The sequence below is a fragment of the Leptonotus elevatus genome, chromosome 3, assembly GCF_054856555.1.
Source record: "Leptonotus elevatus isolate MCC_2025b chromosome 3, RoL_Lele_1.0, whole genome shotgun sequence".
Classification (NCBI taxonomy): domain Eukaryota; kingdom Metazoa; phylum Chordata; class Actinopteri; order Syngnathiformes; family Syngnathidae; genus Leptonotus; species Leptonotus elevatus.
Genome location: NC_141241.1, coordinates 15,777,351 through 15,794,367, shown reverse-complemented (window position 1 = coordinate 15,794,367; position 17,017 = coordinate 15,777,351). Strand labels below are relative to the sequence as shown.

At 40.7% G+C, this 17,017-nt stretch overlaps 1 protein-coding gene across 3 annotated transcripts; it reads left to right on the top strand.

The window, feature by feature from the left end:
* Nucleotides 1-4,061: 4,061 nt before the first annotated feature.
* On the top strand, nt 4,062-17,017 carry ccpg1 (cell cycle progression 1). 3 transcript variants are annotated; one of them, XM_086070865.1, is made up of 10 exons: nt 4,062-4,304; nt 5,507-5,587; nt 5,903-6,008; nt 6,371-6,456; nt 6,526-6,727; nt 8,048-8,380; nt 8,537-8,619; nt 9,190-9,306; nt 10,119-11,239; nt 15,832-17,017. In XM_086070865.1, the coding sequence occupies exons 2-10, from the start codon at nt 5,528-5,530 to the stop codon at nt 15,998-16,000; spliced, it is 2,277 nt and encodes a 758-aa protein (XP_085926991.1). In that variant the 5' UTR covers nt 4,062-4,304; nt 5,507-5,527; the 3' UTR covers nt 16,001-17,017. The 3 variants fall into 3 exon arrangements, with proteins under 3 accessions (XP_085926991.1, XP_085926990.1, XP_085926993.1); XM_086070864.1 differs by lacking the exon at nt 4,062-4,304 and adding an exon at nt 4,689-4,967; XM_086070867.1 differs by lacking the exon at nt 4,062-4,304 and adding an exon at nt 5,188-5,334.

Here is a 17,017-nt window from a genome sequence, read left to right as displayed (position 1 = left end):
AGGATATTAAATAAATGCTCAAATGCTTTGTTCGATATCCCACTTAAGGTGTATGTGCTCTTCGTCCTCACGAGCAGAACAACTTTAATGAGGCAAAACTGCACAGTTGACAAGTTACAATACTACATCCTAGTAACGCTTCACTAGTAATACTAGTGACAGATGTCAACTGTTAGTTATTTAATATCCTGGATATCCAGTTCATTGTCCTTTGATATCAAGGATATGAATTAACATCTGTTCGCTACTAGTACAATTAGTGAAACACTCGTAGCTCCAGTTGGATACAGTTGACATAATAGTATGCCAAAGTTGTTCTACTAGTGTTCAGAAATGTCATACAGTAATGAATAAATATTGCTAGAAATAGTCATTCTACTAGTTAGTATAACTTAGTCGATGAACGTTCTATAGTACATGGACTTAAGCTAGATACCAAGAATCTCGTTCTAGTAGCATGCAGTCAACTCATGCGCAGTTTTGCCTCACTAGACAACATGTAGTTGTATTTTTATTTTAGTAGTATGTGAAAGTTTTCCTACTAGTGAGGAAGAAGAGTGCACTAGTAAAATATACACTCGAGAAACAATTGGGTCAAAATTTGCCCAAATTGAGTCCAAAATGGACCAACAGGACTTTTTGGGTTATTCAATTAACCCAAAATGTTTGGTCAAATCAATTACAGACAAATCAACCTCATGTCAAATGACTAAGACACAAAACAATCCAAAAATTGGGTTGATTTGTGGGTTATTCATTTAATTTGACCCAACATTTGGGGCTAAATACCTCACACTAAGTTTGGGTGGTTCATTTTTATTTTATTTTATTTTTTACAAAATTCTATTAGGTAGGTTATTTAACTAACCCAAAAAGTTGGGTCACATTAATAACCCACATAACAACCATGTTTGATTTGTGGGTTATTCATTTAAGTTGACCCAACTTTTTAGGTTAAATAATAAAAAAAAGTTGGGTTGGTCCATTCTTGAGCCAATTTGCGTTATTTTTGACCCAACTGTTTTTAAAGTGTACAATAAATGCTGAAATAACTTGCCACAAAGCTGTTTGAACAGCGCACTAGTAGCGGACTAAAAAATAAATGCTCCAACGGTTTAGCTGATATCTTACTAGTGCACTAAATTGTCTCACGAGTGAGGAATCAAGGCAAACTAGTGCTTCATGGACCTTTAGCTGTATATCAAGATGTGGAATAAACGCTCAAACGGCTTCATACGAGTGCCGGTAGCGGCACGCAAGTACTGAGCCACCTGCTAATTGGCCTTACGGTGGACGCATCTCGACCGTGTGAGGCCGAGCGCAGCCTCGTGTTTCTCAAGTCGACGATGCGAACCCATGAAGAGTGTTTGGACCAACACATGGCGAGTGTTAACAAATAATCAGGGATGAAAGTGAAGAATGTTAACGAACGACTTCCTGAAAATGTTTATTTTTGTGAGAAGCTTTGTACCACTGAGTACACGATGTACCGGTAGTTGAATCTAGCTCCAGATGTTTTTTTTTCTTCTAATTGTTTTTCTCTAGAGTAGATCAAGATTAGCACTTGTCTGCCAAGTAGTTTTATATTAGCAGGCTAATGCGCAGCGGTGACCCACGCTAGTACCCAAAGACATGTTTGCATACCTGACATTTGATTTGTTTTCAATTAGGGCTGAACGATTTTCAAAAACAGTCTCGTTGCAATTTTTTTGCGATTGTGAGTTAATATGCGACAATTTTTTAAGGTTTGACCTCAGATCGCATTTTACTGCATTTCGATACCGATTTGAATTTGATGAATTGCTCAGCTCTAATTGTAATCTTGTCATCGAGAATGTGGAATAATCAAATGCGTTAAACCAAAGATGAAGATCAGCCGCGGCGCTGCTCCTCAAAACCAAGCCTTTAATGCACATGAGTGGCCTTGAACTACGATAAGTTCTCCCGGGAAGCGCCAGCAGCATGAAGCCCTCCCCGAGTGACAATTCATAATCATTCCTATGCTGCACGCGAAAAACAAATGACCCTCATGCGGAGTTCCTCCAAAACTGATGCAACCAGATGTTTGTACATTGTAGGTGAGAAGTATATCGATTTTTAGTCATCTGTGTTGCAGCAGTGCAGCCGTGTGCTTGCAAACGTGCACCCAATTATCTTTTCTGGGATTCAGATAAAGAGTTGTACCTTGGATTACAAGTTGTTGTTTTTTAACAAAATGAATAGAAACACTTTTATGGACATCATCCACTTAGTCTCCACAATCCCTTTTTTTTTTTTTTTTATAGAATGCATGGTTAAAAAAAGTAAGTAAAAAATGTAAAAACACATTAGTTGGGTCACTTGTAAGGCAAGGTACAACTTCTGGATAGACATAATAGTTATAATTGGCTGCAACCAACAGAGGCAGTGTTGGTTCCGTCTTAACTAGTTTATAACGCAAACAAGAATATGGGTCCAAAAAATTATTTTAAAGCAGTTTAAAATGTATTTGATTGGTTAAATGCCCATTGTGTATGGAGCTCATCATTCCTTTTACGTTTTACGTGAGTGGGTGCACGATGTTCTCACATTGCTGCTTCTAATCAGAGGATTTAATCAGGGGTCATTTTTAGATTGATACAATCAGGTACATTTTCAGGAGCAAACATTGTAAACCAAAGATGTTTTTTTTTTTAAGGTCACCGTTGCATATTGCCGAGAGCGGATCAGTTCAAATGCATCGTTTCTATGAGTGATTTGTTGTCCTTGTCCAGTCTGCTCATATTTTTACCAAGAAACCTCAGCATGCTGCGCAAAATAATGTGATGGTGGCATTTTGTTTTGGGGTCAATGAGTGTAAGAATCTGGCCAAATGCAACTTATACAACCTTGCATTTTCTGCTCTTTTCTCATGTGTTCCTATCCGATTATGTGAATTGAAAGGGATGGAAATGACTGTTTTTTCATTTTCTCCCTTTGGGCAGTAATGTTGTGATGATGAGTTCAAGTGTCGAGAGTCGTGGGTCATTTTTTTACATATAAACTCAGGGGGACCCCGGACTGCTCTCCTCAGAAGAGAAAGTCAGGATAATTGAATGTATCTCTTGTAATTTTGATGCTTTTGTTAATGCTTGTCTGTTTGTCTTTGTCACCACAATTATTTGCTTTTTTTTGGACAGAATTGTTTAGGAGATTTTAGACAGTTTACTTATGAAAAGTCTGATTCTCAATAAAAGTACAAAAATACAACAAATTTGTCTGCTTCTTCTTCAAAAAAAAAAAAAAAGTTCAGTCAGTGTATCGAGTGTATGAAAAACATATGAAAAACGAGTGTATCTGTCTCTCAGCTCATTGGCTGGTGCTTCACTTTATTTGACAATTGGTACCACCCGACCAATCATTTAAATCCAGGAAAAAGCACAAATGAACACATCAGTTATGAGATCAGAACAAAATGTATGATCCCTGTTCTACTTGCCAAGGGACCTAATATAAGATTCAAGACTTCAGCTCTGTTTCTTCTTTCTGTAGCTTTGGTCTGCCATGGACATATATCGAGATTTAGGACTTATGTTTAAAAAATCAAATGTAATTTACAAACTAATGTGTATTGTCAAATGAACTAGTTTAAGTGACCACCAAGTTGGTAGTCACTTAAACTAGTAGTCGTACTAACCAGCCACTGTGTATGGGAAACGATCAAATATCACTTTGATCTGAAAATTCAAACGAAAAATATAGATTTTGTTCACCTATCCATGCCAGTGATGAATAGTGACTGGCAGGACAATTAAATGCTCTAACATTATTAGATAGCTAAATTTAGATACATTAAAACGGTGTTCCCACCTGTTGTCTTTTGTTAAGCATTGTTATAATAATACCTTTACTCTTTGAGTCTTGCAGGAAGCACACCAGGACGTAAGAGAAGGGTCTAGCTACAGAGTGCAGACCATGGGCTAGTGGAGCGCTACCGGAAACACGTGACCTCTAATCCTGTCTTTTTTTCTTTCTTTTTTTTACTAAGCCTAAACGTAACTATAACACTAAACATAACCATTATCTTAACTCAAAATAACGTTACGTAGTATTATTTGTATTTGTGAGTATATTTCGCTGTTTCAACTAAGACGGCTGTTGGCGCTTTCGTCATCACCGGAACACGTGAATGTAACGTATCGTAATTGCAGTACGTCGTGTGTTATACGCTTCACGATGGTTTGTCTGAACAATTAAATAAGGTGGAGGGAATCTGATTTATGTTGTGATGGAAATATTAAATGACAAAAGCGCTAGCGTTGGCAGTTGAGGTGGCTGCTGAAAAGGTACTGTACATGATTCTGCACTCTGCAAGAAGCTCCTAGTTCACAATGGCAACACTTGTTATTTGTTATTGAACATCTTTGTAGGACGGTGTCATTAACAGGCATAGCACCTTTCCATTTTAAATACCGCTCGTGAAAATTCAAGCATTTTAAAACTTATTAAGAATAACACACAATTAAGTACTCCTAACTTTTTCTTTAGGTGTAAACAAATGAACAACGCGTCACGTACAATTGAAAACAAGTTTGAGGATAACACCCACCGGCGATATAGTGTAATAATACACAAACAATTTGACATTTTTAGAGAAAATGAACCGGAATAACGTTCTAAATATGTACGTATCGTTTTTTTAATACTGTTGAGAATGCAGTGCATTTTATGTTTCTGTCACGTTTCCTTGTTTATGTTTTCAAAGAGCGACGTCATCCACCATGCAAACCGTTAGCCCCGCCCCAGCCTCAACCACTTTGGCTACCGCGTTGCCTGTTGGGAATGAAGTTTTATTTGACTTTCTCTAACGTTATGCCCTTTTACTTAGAACTACATTTCCCAGACATTACCGGCTTTGTTTTCACTTGCTAGCCCAGGCCTGTGTATCGTGCAATAATTATCGGCCTGACTGCAAACATCTGCAATCGTCGTTGGATCCCAAAACACAGGTTTTCTTCTTTTTTAAGTTTTCTTTCTAGTTTTAATTCTATATTTTTTAAATAAGTTTTTCGGTACAGCTGAATTGACGTTGTCGACAGGAATCGCTGACGGCACACTTTATTGGTCGTTATTAACGCGTTTAGAACCAGTTAATCAAGGTAAAATCACGTCACAAACAAAACACTGGAGCATAACGTCATTGTTCTACTTTTTTGTCAAAAGGGTTAATTTACTCCGACGAATTAACTAGTGTCATGCTTATTAAAATGGTCGATCGACATGTATAAACTAAGTTCAGGAACACACTGATGTCATTTTTTTTGGTGCCATTTCAAGTGTCGTATTACAAAATACTTTGTCATGCTTTTCAAAACGGTAAGTCCACATGTATAAATTAAAGTTGATGAGCACAACTGATTAAATTGACCCCTGAGTCAGGGCCAATATTACTCGGGCTGATGGTACTGTATGACGCAGTAAATGGAGTGTTGTAACTTGTAAATAAGAATGCCTAATTTTGAGGGAAATCTTTCTATAAACTCCTCAGTGTTGCTGAGAAACGGACATCATGTCAAACACGTCCAGTGATACTGAGTCGTCATGTGGCTGGAGCATCATCAGCATGGAGGTAAAACAGCACGTTACTCAACAAAATTACATTAATAACCCCCTTCTTCTTTTTTTAAGTTACACATAAAATGCCCCTAGTGGGAGTGGGAACATGTTTACGCTACTGTCATCTTTTGTTTTGAATCTCATATTATGTTGATGAAGCGGCCAAAGAATATTTATGAATGTGTCTTTTGAATACCAGGCAATCTATGATTTTTTTTTCTCAGACCATAGGTGTAAAACGATCTTTTCTGAAGCCTGACAATGCTCACAAAACTGCGTGTTGTTATCCTGTAACGTCTCATTTCCTTTCTTCGTGATGTCCTTGAAGGGTTCCGATATCGAGACTTTGGTGGCAGATGTCGCGGGACAACATGGAGCTGATGCCCAAGAGCAGCCAGAACTGCAGGAGGACTCTGAATGCCCAACTTCTGCTTGTATGACTCTCCTTGTTAAGAGCAACATTGTTGCAAAATATGGTGTATACAAAGCATATTTACTCCCAAGCATGACTTGTGACATTTAGTTACATCTGAACATGTCCTTTTGGGAGGCTACGTTGCACAAACGTTGGTAACTTTGCACGCAGTTTCAAGTAGATCTAGTTTTTAGTTTAAGTGGTGTACTCACATCGACCATTTTTGACTGATTTTTACATGTGAGAGATGGAAAGTCAAAATATATATAATAATAATTACATTTGAGCCTTATCTCCCTTTTGTTTGGAAAGAGGGAGATCCGATTCAGCACCTGGTGTGATTTTTGCATTCATCCCAACTCACACTTCCTATATTTTTAGCTGGATGTATTGATGACAAGTTTGACGGCTCACTGGACGACGCACTGGGAGGACAAAGCGCGGACAAGGCACCGTGCACCTCAGAGGTGAGAGCGTCAAACAGAAACTTCACACGGTGGCTACTCGCTGTACAAATGGAAGCTCGCCACCCTCAGGCTGGAGCCGACGACCCGCCGGCGGAAGAGCACGGCGCCGTGTTGTCCTTCAGCGACTCGGACATCGTGACGCTGCAGGAGCTGAAGGAGGACGAGCGTGACGGCGCCGAGGAGGAGGAGGAGGAGGCGGCGGCCGCCGATTTGGGCTCGTTTATGGGCACGTCATGCAGCAGCCAATATACTTTCACCGCTACGGAATCTGGTAGGACCTCAAAGTCTCTATGCTCATGGTTTATATTTCCAATTGATTCGTTCTTATATTGGGGCAAAAAAAAAAAAAAAGAAGATCCCGGGACGTTTCTTCCTTGTTAATTGTTCATTTTACATCGCCAAAGCAGGTCTGAGGTTGAGTCACTGGAAAGTTGTGCAAAGCCTTGTGAACTTGGGCTACCGTCTACAAAGTCGGCTCGCAGGAGGCCGCACTTTCGCAGGTGGTCTAATTTGAGTGTGACTTTTGGAAACTTGTTCACAAACAACTAATCATGAGAGAGCCGTCGAGACATGCTGACTAATCATGATCACAAAGATGCTTTGCTGGTCACCGTTTGCTACTTGTTTGTAGTTTGCCTGTTGGGGGCACGCATGGACTTAAGACAGTGTTTGCCAAACTTTAGAATAATTCAAACAAAAATGGCACAGAAAGTATACATAGCCTACTATAGTTTTAATTTTAATAATTAGTTTTGAGTGTCATCAACAGGTTGCAACCAAAATACAGAATCAAGTGAAGAGTGACAGAATGGCATATAATTTTTTTTTTCAAATTTCACCTAAAAGCAGAGTATACCTTACTTTTCGTGAGCAGTGTACATCAGGGGTTGTACAGACGAGTTGATTGGTGGACTTTTTGGTTCAAGAAGGCAGAGCTGCACACAGAAATTAGCCCATCCCTTTAATTGATTTAAATAATCCTCTATTTCTAAATGCACAGTTTTGGTCACTGAGGAAGAATCAGTAAAGGATTTAAAAAAAAAATGGCAAAGCTAAAAATCTGTCCAGCGGTATTTCAAACCACTTTTTGGCCCACTCTCTCTCTCTCTCTCTGTATATATATATATATATATATATATATATATATATATATAAATCTTTGGCATTGAATTAGTTGAGGTCAGCCATTTTAAACTTAAATTAAAAACTTTTCCATAGTTAGAAGTTGATACAATAGATTTCTACAGTCAGGTTGTTGTTTTTTAATTCAAGAAAAAAAAATGTTTTCTACAGTGATGATGTTCACGAGCTGTCACATATATGTATTGATTAGATATGAATGCAAACCATTCATCAATTATGTAATTAGCCATAAGTCAATTTGTGTCTCATGCTTAATTTGAGTTTGCAGTTTTTTGCTTGTGGAGAAACTTGTTTTTTTCATTCCTGAAATGAAAACCTTTGCATGATGGAAAAAGTACACAAAGTACTATTTTGGCACGAATAACCTCACGTATGTTTGCACGTATGTACGATTGGAACACCCAATCTGATGATGACCGCATGGACTTGTGCATTTTATCTCTGGAAGTTTTCCCAGCTCAGCCGCCACCTCCAGCCACAAACTCCAGCAGCAGCAGCAGCGATGACGAAGCGGCGGCAAACGTTACTGTGCGAAGACGCAGGTTGAGGCGGACTACAACAAACACAGCGACGGAATCCTGCGAGGAGGAGGGGGAGGGGGAGGAGGAGGAGGAGGAGACGACGGTGGAGTCTGAGGAGGAAGCCGAGAAGCAGCCGGCGTGGCAAACTGCAGTCGGACCCGTGGCGACGAGAGCGCCGAGCCAAGGCAGCGGAACCCTCAACTCTTGTATCCTGCTGGCGCTCGTCATCGCCCTCAGCATGAGCTTTGGACACTTTTATGGTATGGATTCAGCCATGACACTTTTCTTTTCTTTTTCTTTTTTTTTGTGAGCAGCACATTGTTTTAGGTGTACCGTGCTCTCGCCCAAAAGTCATCACAGCTCTAATGAGGATGTTTGATGTGTCTCATCTAATATGAATGGTTTCTTGTCTACAGGCTCCATGCAAGTGAGGCAGAAAACAGCAGACAAAGTCAGAGAAATTGAACTCCAGAGTGCGATTGATGTGCTTCGTTATCATGTAAGTATTGATATCCCAGTACAGTCATTTTCATCATCTTTAATCCCAGTTGAAAGTGTAAATGTTCACTCCCAGCCATTTTCCCTGAAGCAATCCCCTTTGCTCCTGGCTGGTTTACTGGATTTTGACTGTTTTGCAAGGCCCACAGAATATTCTGCTCTATTGCTATAAAAATATGGAACCTACCAAAATAGTCTCTTCTTTCATCAGGAAAAAAAAAGTATATTTGTATCTTTTTCCGTTTTGCAACAATTACATTAGAATATAGCCAAGTTTCATCATTATTCACAAACCGGTTAAAAAAGTTGGCAAAAAGAGCTTGTTGCAATATGGCCCAGGTTGATCTCTTATACTTTGCTGACACCTGCTGGCCGTTTTTTTGTAATAACTACCATTGCTTTAAGCGACCTCTTCATGTCAGAAACTGTATCAAAGCCTTCCGTATGATCTAGCATTTAAAAAAAAGTTTTTTTTTTTTAAATACGCTATTGGGGAGTGAAGGAAAAATTATTTTAAAACGTATTTTGGGGTTTGAATGAGTTAATTGAGTGTGTTTGTTTTCCTGTGAAGATCAAAAGCGGAGACCTCAGCCTGGAGGATTGTGATGAGCAGAATCTTGTTTCATTGCTCACACACTTGATCAAGGCCAACATGGAGCTCAGCAGCGTCCAGCAGGATTTTCCTCAGGTGACTTTGATCTCCTTTGAGGAATAAATGTTTTCAGTGCAGCAATTTCATACAAATGCAAATTTAAACAGAAGCTTGTAGGGCTGTGCAATTAATTGAAATTCAATTACAATTTCAATTATTACACTCCACAATTACAAAATCAGCATAATTAAAAAAAAAAAAATACAAATATTAATACAAATTTTTGAGTTGTTTAAATTTATACATTTGCACCTTTTTAAAATTAAAAAATAACTAAATTAATTTTGTTTCATCCGAAAGTGCACGTGCTCTACTCCAACTTCAAGTTTTTGCCAACATAAATAAATAAATATATATTATTATACATTTGTATTATTATAAATTCTGTTTGGTCCAAAACAATTCAATTTCTTTTAATTGGTTTGAATCATTTTTAAATGCTTCAATATTTTCTTTTGTACCAAAAAATAATCATTTGAATAATCGTGATTATTATTATTTTTATAATCAAACAGCCATAATGTCTTATATTGAAAACAAGTCATTGCAAAAGGCTTTTGTACAGCTTCACTTGAGCCGCGAGCAGATTAGCATGCAACTAAACAATACACACCAAAATGACAAAATATTTTTTGTACTAGTCAAAATTTTGAAGTGTGAAAAGCCCTAAAATGAAGACACAGTTAAAATAGTAAACAATACTAAATAATATAAATCTCATCAATTAGAATAAATGTAATTAGTGCTTACCTTCGGCCCCATATTATCGCTGCTCTGCTCACTTATTAGAGTTTACACTCGTTGTGTTTATTTCACGTTCTTAGTTTTTTTCCTCTTACCCCAATCAGGTCCAGCAAAATGTCCAGGCAATGTTAGCGAGACAGAAGGAGGAGGAGGAGATCCTGGCGTTGACCACCATGAGCCAGCATCTGAAAATCTCCTTGGGGAATGAAGAAAAGTCCCTGTCCACCTTGCAGGAGGAGCTGAAGAGCCTGCGCTCCAGGATTCGAGATCTGGAGGCGGTGGAGGCCTCGGCCGACGCGCTGCTGTCCGAAAACCGCGAGCTGAAGGTGGAGCTGGAGGGCGAGAAGGAACTGAGGAAGAAGCTCGGCAAGGAGAGCAAGTTTAAATACGAAGCGGAGGCCCAGGAGCTGGCGTCCAGACTGAGAGAGCTGGAGAAGACGCTGGGCTTTGAGCAGCAGCGTTCCGACATGTGGGAGAGGCTCTACCTGGAAAGCAAAGACGATCGAGCTAAAGGAGATACGGAACCCAGAGGGAGCAAAGCAAAAGCGCGCAGGCCAGGGTTCGTGAAAGAGACATTTGACGCCGTCAAGAACTCCACCAAGGACTTTGTCCAACATCACAAAGAGCAGATCAAGAAAGCCAAGGAAGCCGTGAAGGAAAACCTGCGCAAATTCTCCGATTCCGTCAAATCGACTTTCCGCCACTTCAAGGATTCGGCCTCCACCTTCATCGACACCATGGCGAGAGAAGGTACCAAATACTATGAAGCCAGAAAGTACAAGAAAAAAAGGGCTCACCCCAAACAAGACGCCAACACGCGCAAACCAGGAGACCGAGTCCATAAAGAGCGAGGCCAGAGCGCCGGTCCCAAAGGATGCCGAGGAGTCTTCGAATGCGCCTACCAGGAGTCCGTGAGCGTCTTCAACAAAGCCACGGAACCCATCCGAGCGGACGAGTTCCACCAGCTGCTGTGGAGCTACCTGCAGCGGGAAGTCCACCACTTCCATCACTGGAAGGAGCTGGAGAGCTTCATCGGCGGCTTCTTCCACAACGGCCTCTTCATCCACGACCGCATGCTCTTCACCGACTTTGTGAGCAGCGTGGAACGCTACCTGGTCAACATGCCCGAGTACCGCGGCCTCCACAACGACGTCTTTGGAGACGTCGACGACTTCATCTACAGACACCTCTTCGGAGAGGCGTACGCCAAGAGCGACGGGCCGAGGTGAGCGCACTGCCGAGGCGCGGCTATTCAACCGGGGTTGGGGCGCAAAGCCGTCACAAATAGTTCAAATCTGCCAGCAAAATTGCCACCGACCCAACAAAATAACTTTTCCAGTTGAAATGAATGAAAAACGAAACCACTCAAGCCACCTCAAGAAACATTGTTTTTTACCTTGCTTTTTTCAAGTGGAAATCAACCTTAAGCATTTCTTGACAATAATATGTTATATGTGACCTCACTAGTCTGAACATGACATTCTGATTAATATTACACTTGTGGAATGTGATTTGTGAAGCAAAATCCAGACGTTTTTATCCATCTCAGGAGGCGGCCATTTTGCCACTTGCTGTCGTCGACTGAAGAAAATAGTCGACCAATCACAGCTCACCTGTTTTCTGAAGCTGAGCTGTGATTGGTTGTTACCTGAGACCTGAGTAACATTGACGTCATCTTCAGTCGACAACAAGTGGCAAAATGGCCGCCCCTGAGAGGGATAAAAACGGCTGGATTTTGCTGCTTAAATCATATTTTACTAACGTCATATTAACCAGAATACCATATTTAGACTCGTGGAGCTGCATAGAACCTATTGTCCCCAACATTTTTTGGGGTTGACTTTTTTTAATAAGAAAAATAGTTAATAGACAATAACACTTCCTACGGAAGAGGATTAGGGCCAGTGAAGAAGGAAAAAAAGGTTGGCAGGATTCTGACTTTAAAGTCAGATTTCTGAGAATAAAGTCAATTCTCACTTTAAAGTCAGAATTCTCCCTTTAAAGTGAGAATTCTGAGGAAAGTCAGAATTCTGACTTTAAAGTTTCACTTTATTCTCAGAATTCTCACTTTAACTCTTTGACTGCCAGACATTTTCAGAAAAGGGATGCTGTGAGTGCCAGCAGATTTAAGCATTTTGACTGATCTTTCAAGGTCCGAATTTTCTGTTAGGACTATGGAAACACACATACTACCAAATGAAAGATTGAACTTTCATCTTTCGTCAGAAAAAAAAGTTTGTTTCTACCTTATTCCGTTCTTTAGTAATCAACAATAGAAAATGGTTAGTTTCACCCAAATGCGCTTGTTTTGGACCAAAATACGGAGAAATCAAGCTTTTAGTGAAACGATATTATTTCATGCACTCTAGTGAATTTTACACTTCTTTTTGTCCATGAATGATGCCACAAACACCTAAATAGTGCTTTACTTCTATAAAACACTACCACCAAGAATGAAAAAGTGTTTTTTGATAGCAAAATACGTTTATTTACATTCAACAGTGTAACAATTTGACAACAATTTGGCAAACTATTTACAAATGTGTGCAACTGTGGTACTATTTACAATTATGTGGATGTTTCAACGACAGTTTTCCTTTTTGTGTAACACTCCCCTGCGTGCAAGGAGACGCAACAGGATTTGCACAACAGATTAGTTTCACTGCGTTTGCCTCTTCGCGTGCAGAAGCTACACTTTCTTGCCGGCCGTTTTTTCCGGGGAATAGCAAGTATATACTGCAGTGTGTGTTGCCATCAAGTCTACTATCAGGATCATGCTACGGTTACGTTACGGTGGTGTTACGTCTGGCTTCCTCATGTCCTTCGGTTCCTATACCGGGTGGTAAGAGATGTTCTGATCCATCTTATCCACTCCATTCATGGTGGCATCGTAGTCCAGAACCAGTGTCTTCTCCGTGATCAGACTGTACCCGCTCCTCCGATGAATATGCATCCATCACCCGATCGAATGTCCGCTTGTGCAGCTCCGCGTTTTCCGGCGTTAGCAGCCCTAGCCGGTGAGGCTTTATGACGACAGAATAACGGCCGCGTCAATGCTTCCAACTGTGGCGTCAACCTCGGGACATACCATCATCGTCATCATCAATGTGCATTGGTCGATGCTTTTCGACTACTCTCCAGCGTCCGATCGAATGTCCGCTTGTGCAGAAGTACCCGGTCGGTTGTGCTGCGCGTTTTCCGGCGTTAGCGTCGCTAGCCGGTGAGGCTTACTACGTGATCATAACGGTCGCGTCAAGGCTTCCAACTTTGGCGTCAAGCTCGGAGTCACCATCATTGTCGACATCAATGCGCTTTTTAGTATTGATCGATGCTTTCCGTCTTTGAAAAAAATGCTCAAGCGTGAGCTGCTTGCAACCGGTCGCCATTGTTGCTTCATCAGCCATTGTCACCTCAACACTCTAGCTCCGCCTCACGTCTTCTACTGACGCCCACCCAATTTTGTCCAAAGAGAGTCATCGCTGCCATCTAGGGGCCAAAACGAGTCATTATACTAACTAGAACTGCTTGATACTTTCAGCACAGCTGCCCAAGGCTTTCCTCCACCCGTTTCCAAAAAAAAACAAAAAAACATAGTGAACGTCTTTTAACTCTTTGACTGCCATAAACGTTATAAAACGTTTAGCATAAACCTAGGGAAGGGCGCCGAGGACGTTAAAAGACGTCCCCTATGTTTTTTTTTTTTTTTTTCAAAAACGGGTGCAGGAAAGCCTTGGGCAGCTGTGCTGAAAGAATCAGGCTGATCTGATTAGTCAAAGACTCGTTTTGGCCCCTAGAGGGCAGCGATGACTCTCTTTGCACAAGGTTGGATGGGCCGCCCACCGTGGGCGTCAGTAGAAGACGTGAGGCGGAGCTAGAGTGTTGAGGAGACAATGGCTGATCCAAGCCACAATGGCTAGACCAAGCAACCGGTTACAAGCAGCTCACGCTTGAGCATTTTTTTCAAAGACGGAAAGCATCAATCAATACTAAAAAGCGCATTGATGTCAACGATGATGATGACAACGAGCTCTACGCCAAAGTTGGAAGCTTTGGCCTGTTACTATCACGTAGTAAGCCTCACCGGCTACGCGCGGCTAGCGCTGCTAAGGCCGGAAAACGCGCACAATAGCCGGCCGGGTACTTCTGCACAAGCGGACATTCGATCGGGCGATGGAGAGTTGGCATCGACCAATGCAGATTGATGATGATGATGATGATGACTGCGAGTTTGACGCCAAAGTTGGAAGCCTGGACGTGTTTACGATTACGTTGTAAGCCTCACCGGCTACGCGCGGCTAGCGCGGCTAGCGCTGCTAAGGCCGGAAAACGCGCACAATAGCCGGCCGGGTACTTCTGCACAAGCGGACATTCGATCGGGCGATGGAGAGTTGGCATCGACCAATGCAGATTGATGATGATGATGATGATGATGACTGCGAGTTTGACGCCAAAGTTGGAAGCCTGGACGTGTTTACGATCACGTTGTAAGCCTCACCGGCTACGCGCGGCTAGCGCGGCTAGCGCTGCTAAGGCCGGAAAACGCGGAGCTGCACAAGCGGACATTCGATCGGACAATGAAGAGTACCCCGAGTCCAATGCATATTCATCGGAGGAGCGGGTACAGTCTGATCACGGAGAAGACACTGTTTCTGGACTACGATGCCACCATGAATGGAGTGGATAAAATGGATCATGCAAATGCTGTTGCGTCTTCTTGCACGCAGGAGAGTGTTACACAAAGAAAAACTGTCGTTGAAACATCCACATATTTGTAAATAGCACCACAGTTGCACACATTTGTAAATAGTTTGCCAAATTGTTGTCAAATTGTTACACTGTTGAATGTAAATAAACGTATTTTGCTATCAAAAAACACTTTTTCATTCTTGGTGGTAGTGTTTTATAGAAGTAAAGCACTATTTAGGTGTTTGTGGCATCATTCATGGACAAAAAGAAGTGTCAAATTCACTAGAATGCATGAAATAATATCGTTTCACTAAAAGCTTGATTTCTCCGTATTTTGGTCCAACACAGGCGAAATTGGGTCAAACTAACCATTTTCTATTGTTGATTACTAAAGAACGGAATAAGGTAGAAACAAACTCTTTTTTTCTGATGAAAGATGAAAGTCCAATCTTTCATTTGGTAGTACGTGTGTTTCCATAGTCCAAACAGAACATTTTCTGTGGACCTTGAAAATCAGTCAAAATGCTTAAATCGGCTGGCACTGGCGGCATCCCTTTTCTGAAAACGTCTGGCAGTCAAAGAGTTAACGTCCTCGGCGCCCCTCCGTAGGTTTTTACTAAACGTTATATAACGTTTATGGCAGTCAAAGAGTTAATTAAAATTCTGACTTCAAAGTGAGAATTTTGACTTTAAAGTGAGAATTCTGAGAATAAAGTGAGACTTTAAAGTGAGAATTCTGACTAATTCTGACTAATTAAAGTGAGAATTCTGACTTTAATCAAAATTCTGACTTTCCTCAGAATTCTCACTTTAAAGTCAGAATTCTGAGATTAGTCAGAATTCTGACTTTAAAGGGAGTATTCTGAGGAAAGTCAGAATTTTGATTAAAGTCCAAATTCTTACTTTAAAGTGAGAATTCTGGGATTAAAGTCAGTCTGTGATTAAAGTGAGAATTCTGAGATTAAAGTCCGAATTCTCACTTTAAAGTCAGATATCTGAGAATAAAGTGAGAATCCTGCCAAACCGTTTTCTCTCTTCACTGGCCCTAATCCTCTTCCGTAACTTCCTGTATCTACAATGTGTGTGTTCTTACATGTAAAAACTCCCTCCGTTTATTCTCAAATCTCGCAGCGGGCCTCTCGAACGACCAGACTCGGACGGCAGAGAGGAGTCGAGGACGAAGCATCAAGGTCGTCGGCAGCAGAGACAAAGAGCGCGTCAACACGGCGAGCAAAGAAACGAGCACATGGCCGACGTCAAAATCGAACTGGGCCCCATGCCGCATGATCGCAAATACTGAACACTTCTGGGCAGGTTTGATAGTCGTCGTAGTACCTCCTTAGTACTACTATTGGTTGCTCTTGTCAATTTGCACAATGTTTTTTTTGTTTTCATGCTACTGAATGTCCGGGTGTTTTTTCCAACGGAACGTTTTCAGACGCACTTTAAATGTATGGGATTTGGATTGAGGCGTTTGCATGTTTTGAAACGAGCACCTGTGTTGAAAGGTAAACTATGAAATCCCAAAATACAATTCAAAACATGCGTTTCAGGTAAACAAGGATGCTCAACCGGCACCGTAACATCAAACAGAAGAAGTCCAACATCTTGCCTTTCTGTGGAAAAAAATTTAAATACTGTCTTTACCATTTGTTATCAGAATTAAAAAAAAATAGCTGATTGGCAGGCAACTCAAGCTATTGAGAAGAAAAAAAAACTCCCTCTGTGCTTGTGTGATGGCGATTGCTTTTGACTTGCTGTTCTAACATTCCATTATAATTTTTTTTTTAACTCATTCACTGCCAGTGACGGCTATAGACGTGAAAAAATCTTTTGAACTATTTCTTTTAGTTTTAACATTTTTTCCCACTTTTGTTATGAAAACCTAGATTTTTTTTTTAATTGTACATTAAGAACAGATGTAAAATTTGGGATTAATCGTGATTTAACGAGAGAAGTCATGCGATTTATGACACTGATTTTGAATATTTTTTTTTCTAATTGCTTCAGGTGATTAACATTTTTAATTGTAATTAATCGCATGACTAATAGTTCTAGGTTTTCATACTCTTGTTGACAAAAGTGGAAAAAAATTTAAACCAATAGAAATGGTTCAAATGAATTTCTGACGTCTAAAGCCGTCAACGGCAGTGAATGAGTGAATATGATCTGCAAGGAGGGAAAAAAAACACTTTCACACTTGCTTTTTTTATTTTTGTATAAATTTATCTAGAATGCAATTCATCATCTTGTGCATAAAATCAGACATGGTCCTGTGGTTGTCGGTGCCTTGCATAAATAAAGATTCTTCCTCCAA

Coding starts and splice junctions, on each gene's coding strand:
- ccpg1 (XM_086070865.1), top strand. CDS start 5,528: ATGTCAAACACGTCCAGTGATACTGAGTCGTCATGTGGCTGGAGCATC. Junction 9,307..10,118: donor TCCAGCAGGATTTTCCTCAG/GTGACTTTGATC, acceptor TACCCCAATCAG/GTCCAGCAAAATGTCCAGGC. Junction 11,240..15,831: donor GCCAAGAGCGACGGGCCGAG/GTGAGCGCACTG, acceptor CAAATCTCGCAG/CGGGCCTCTCGAACGACCAG.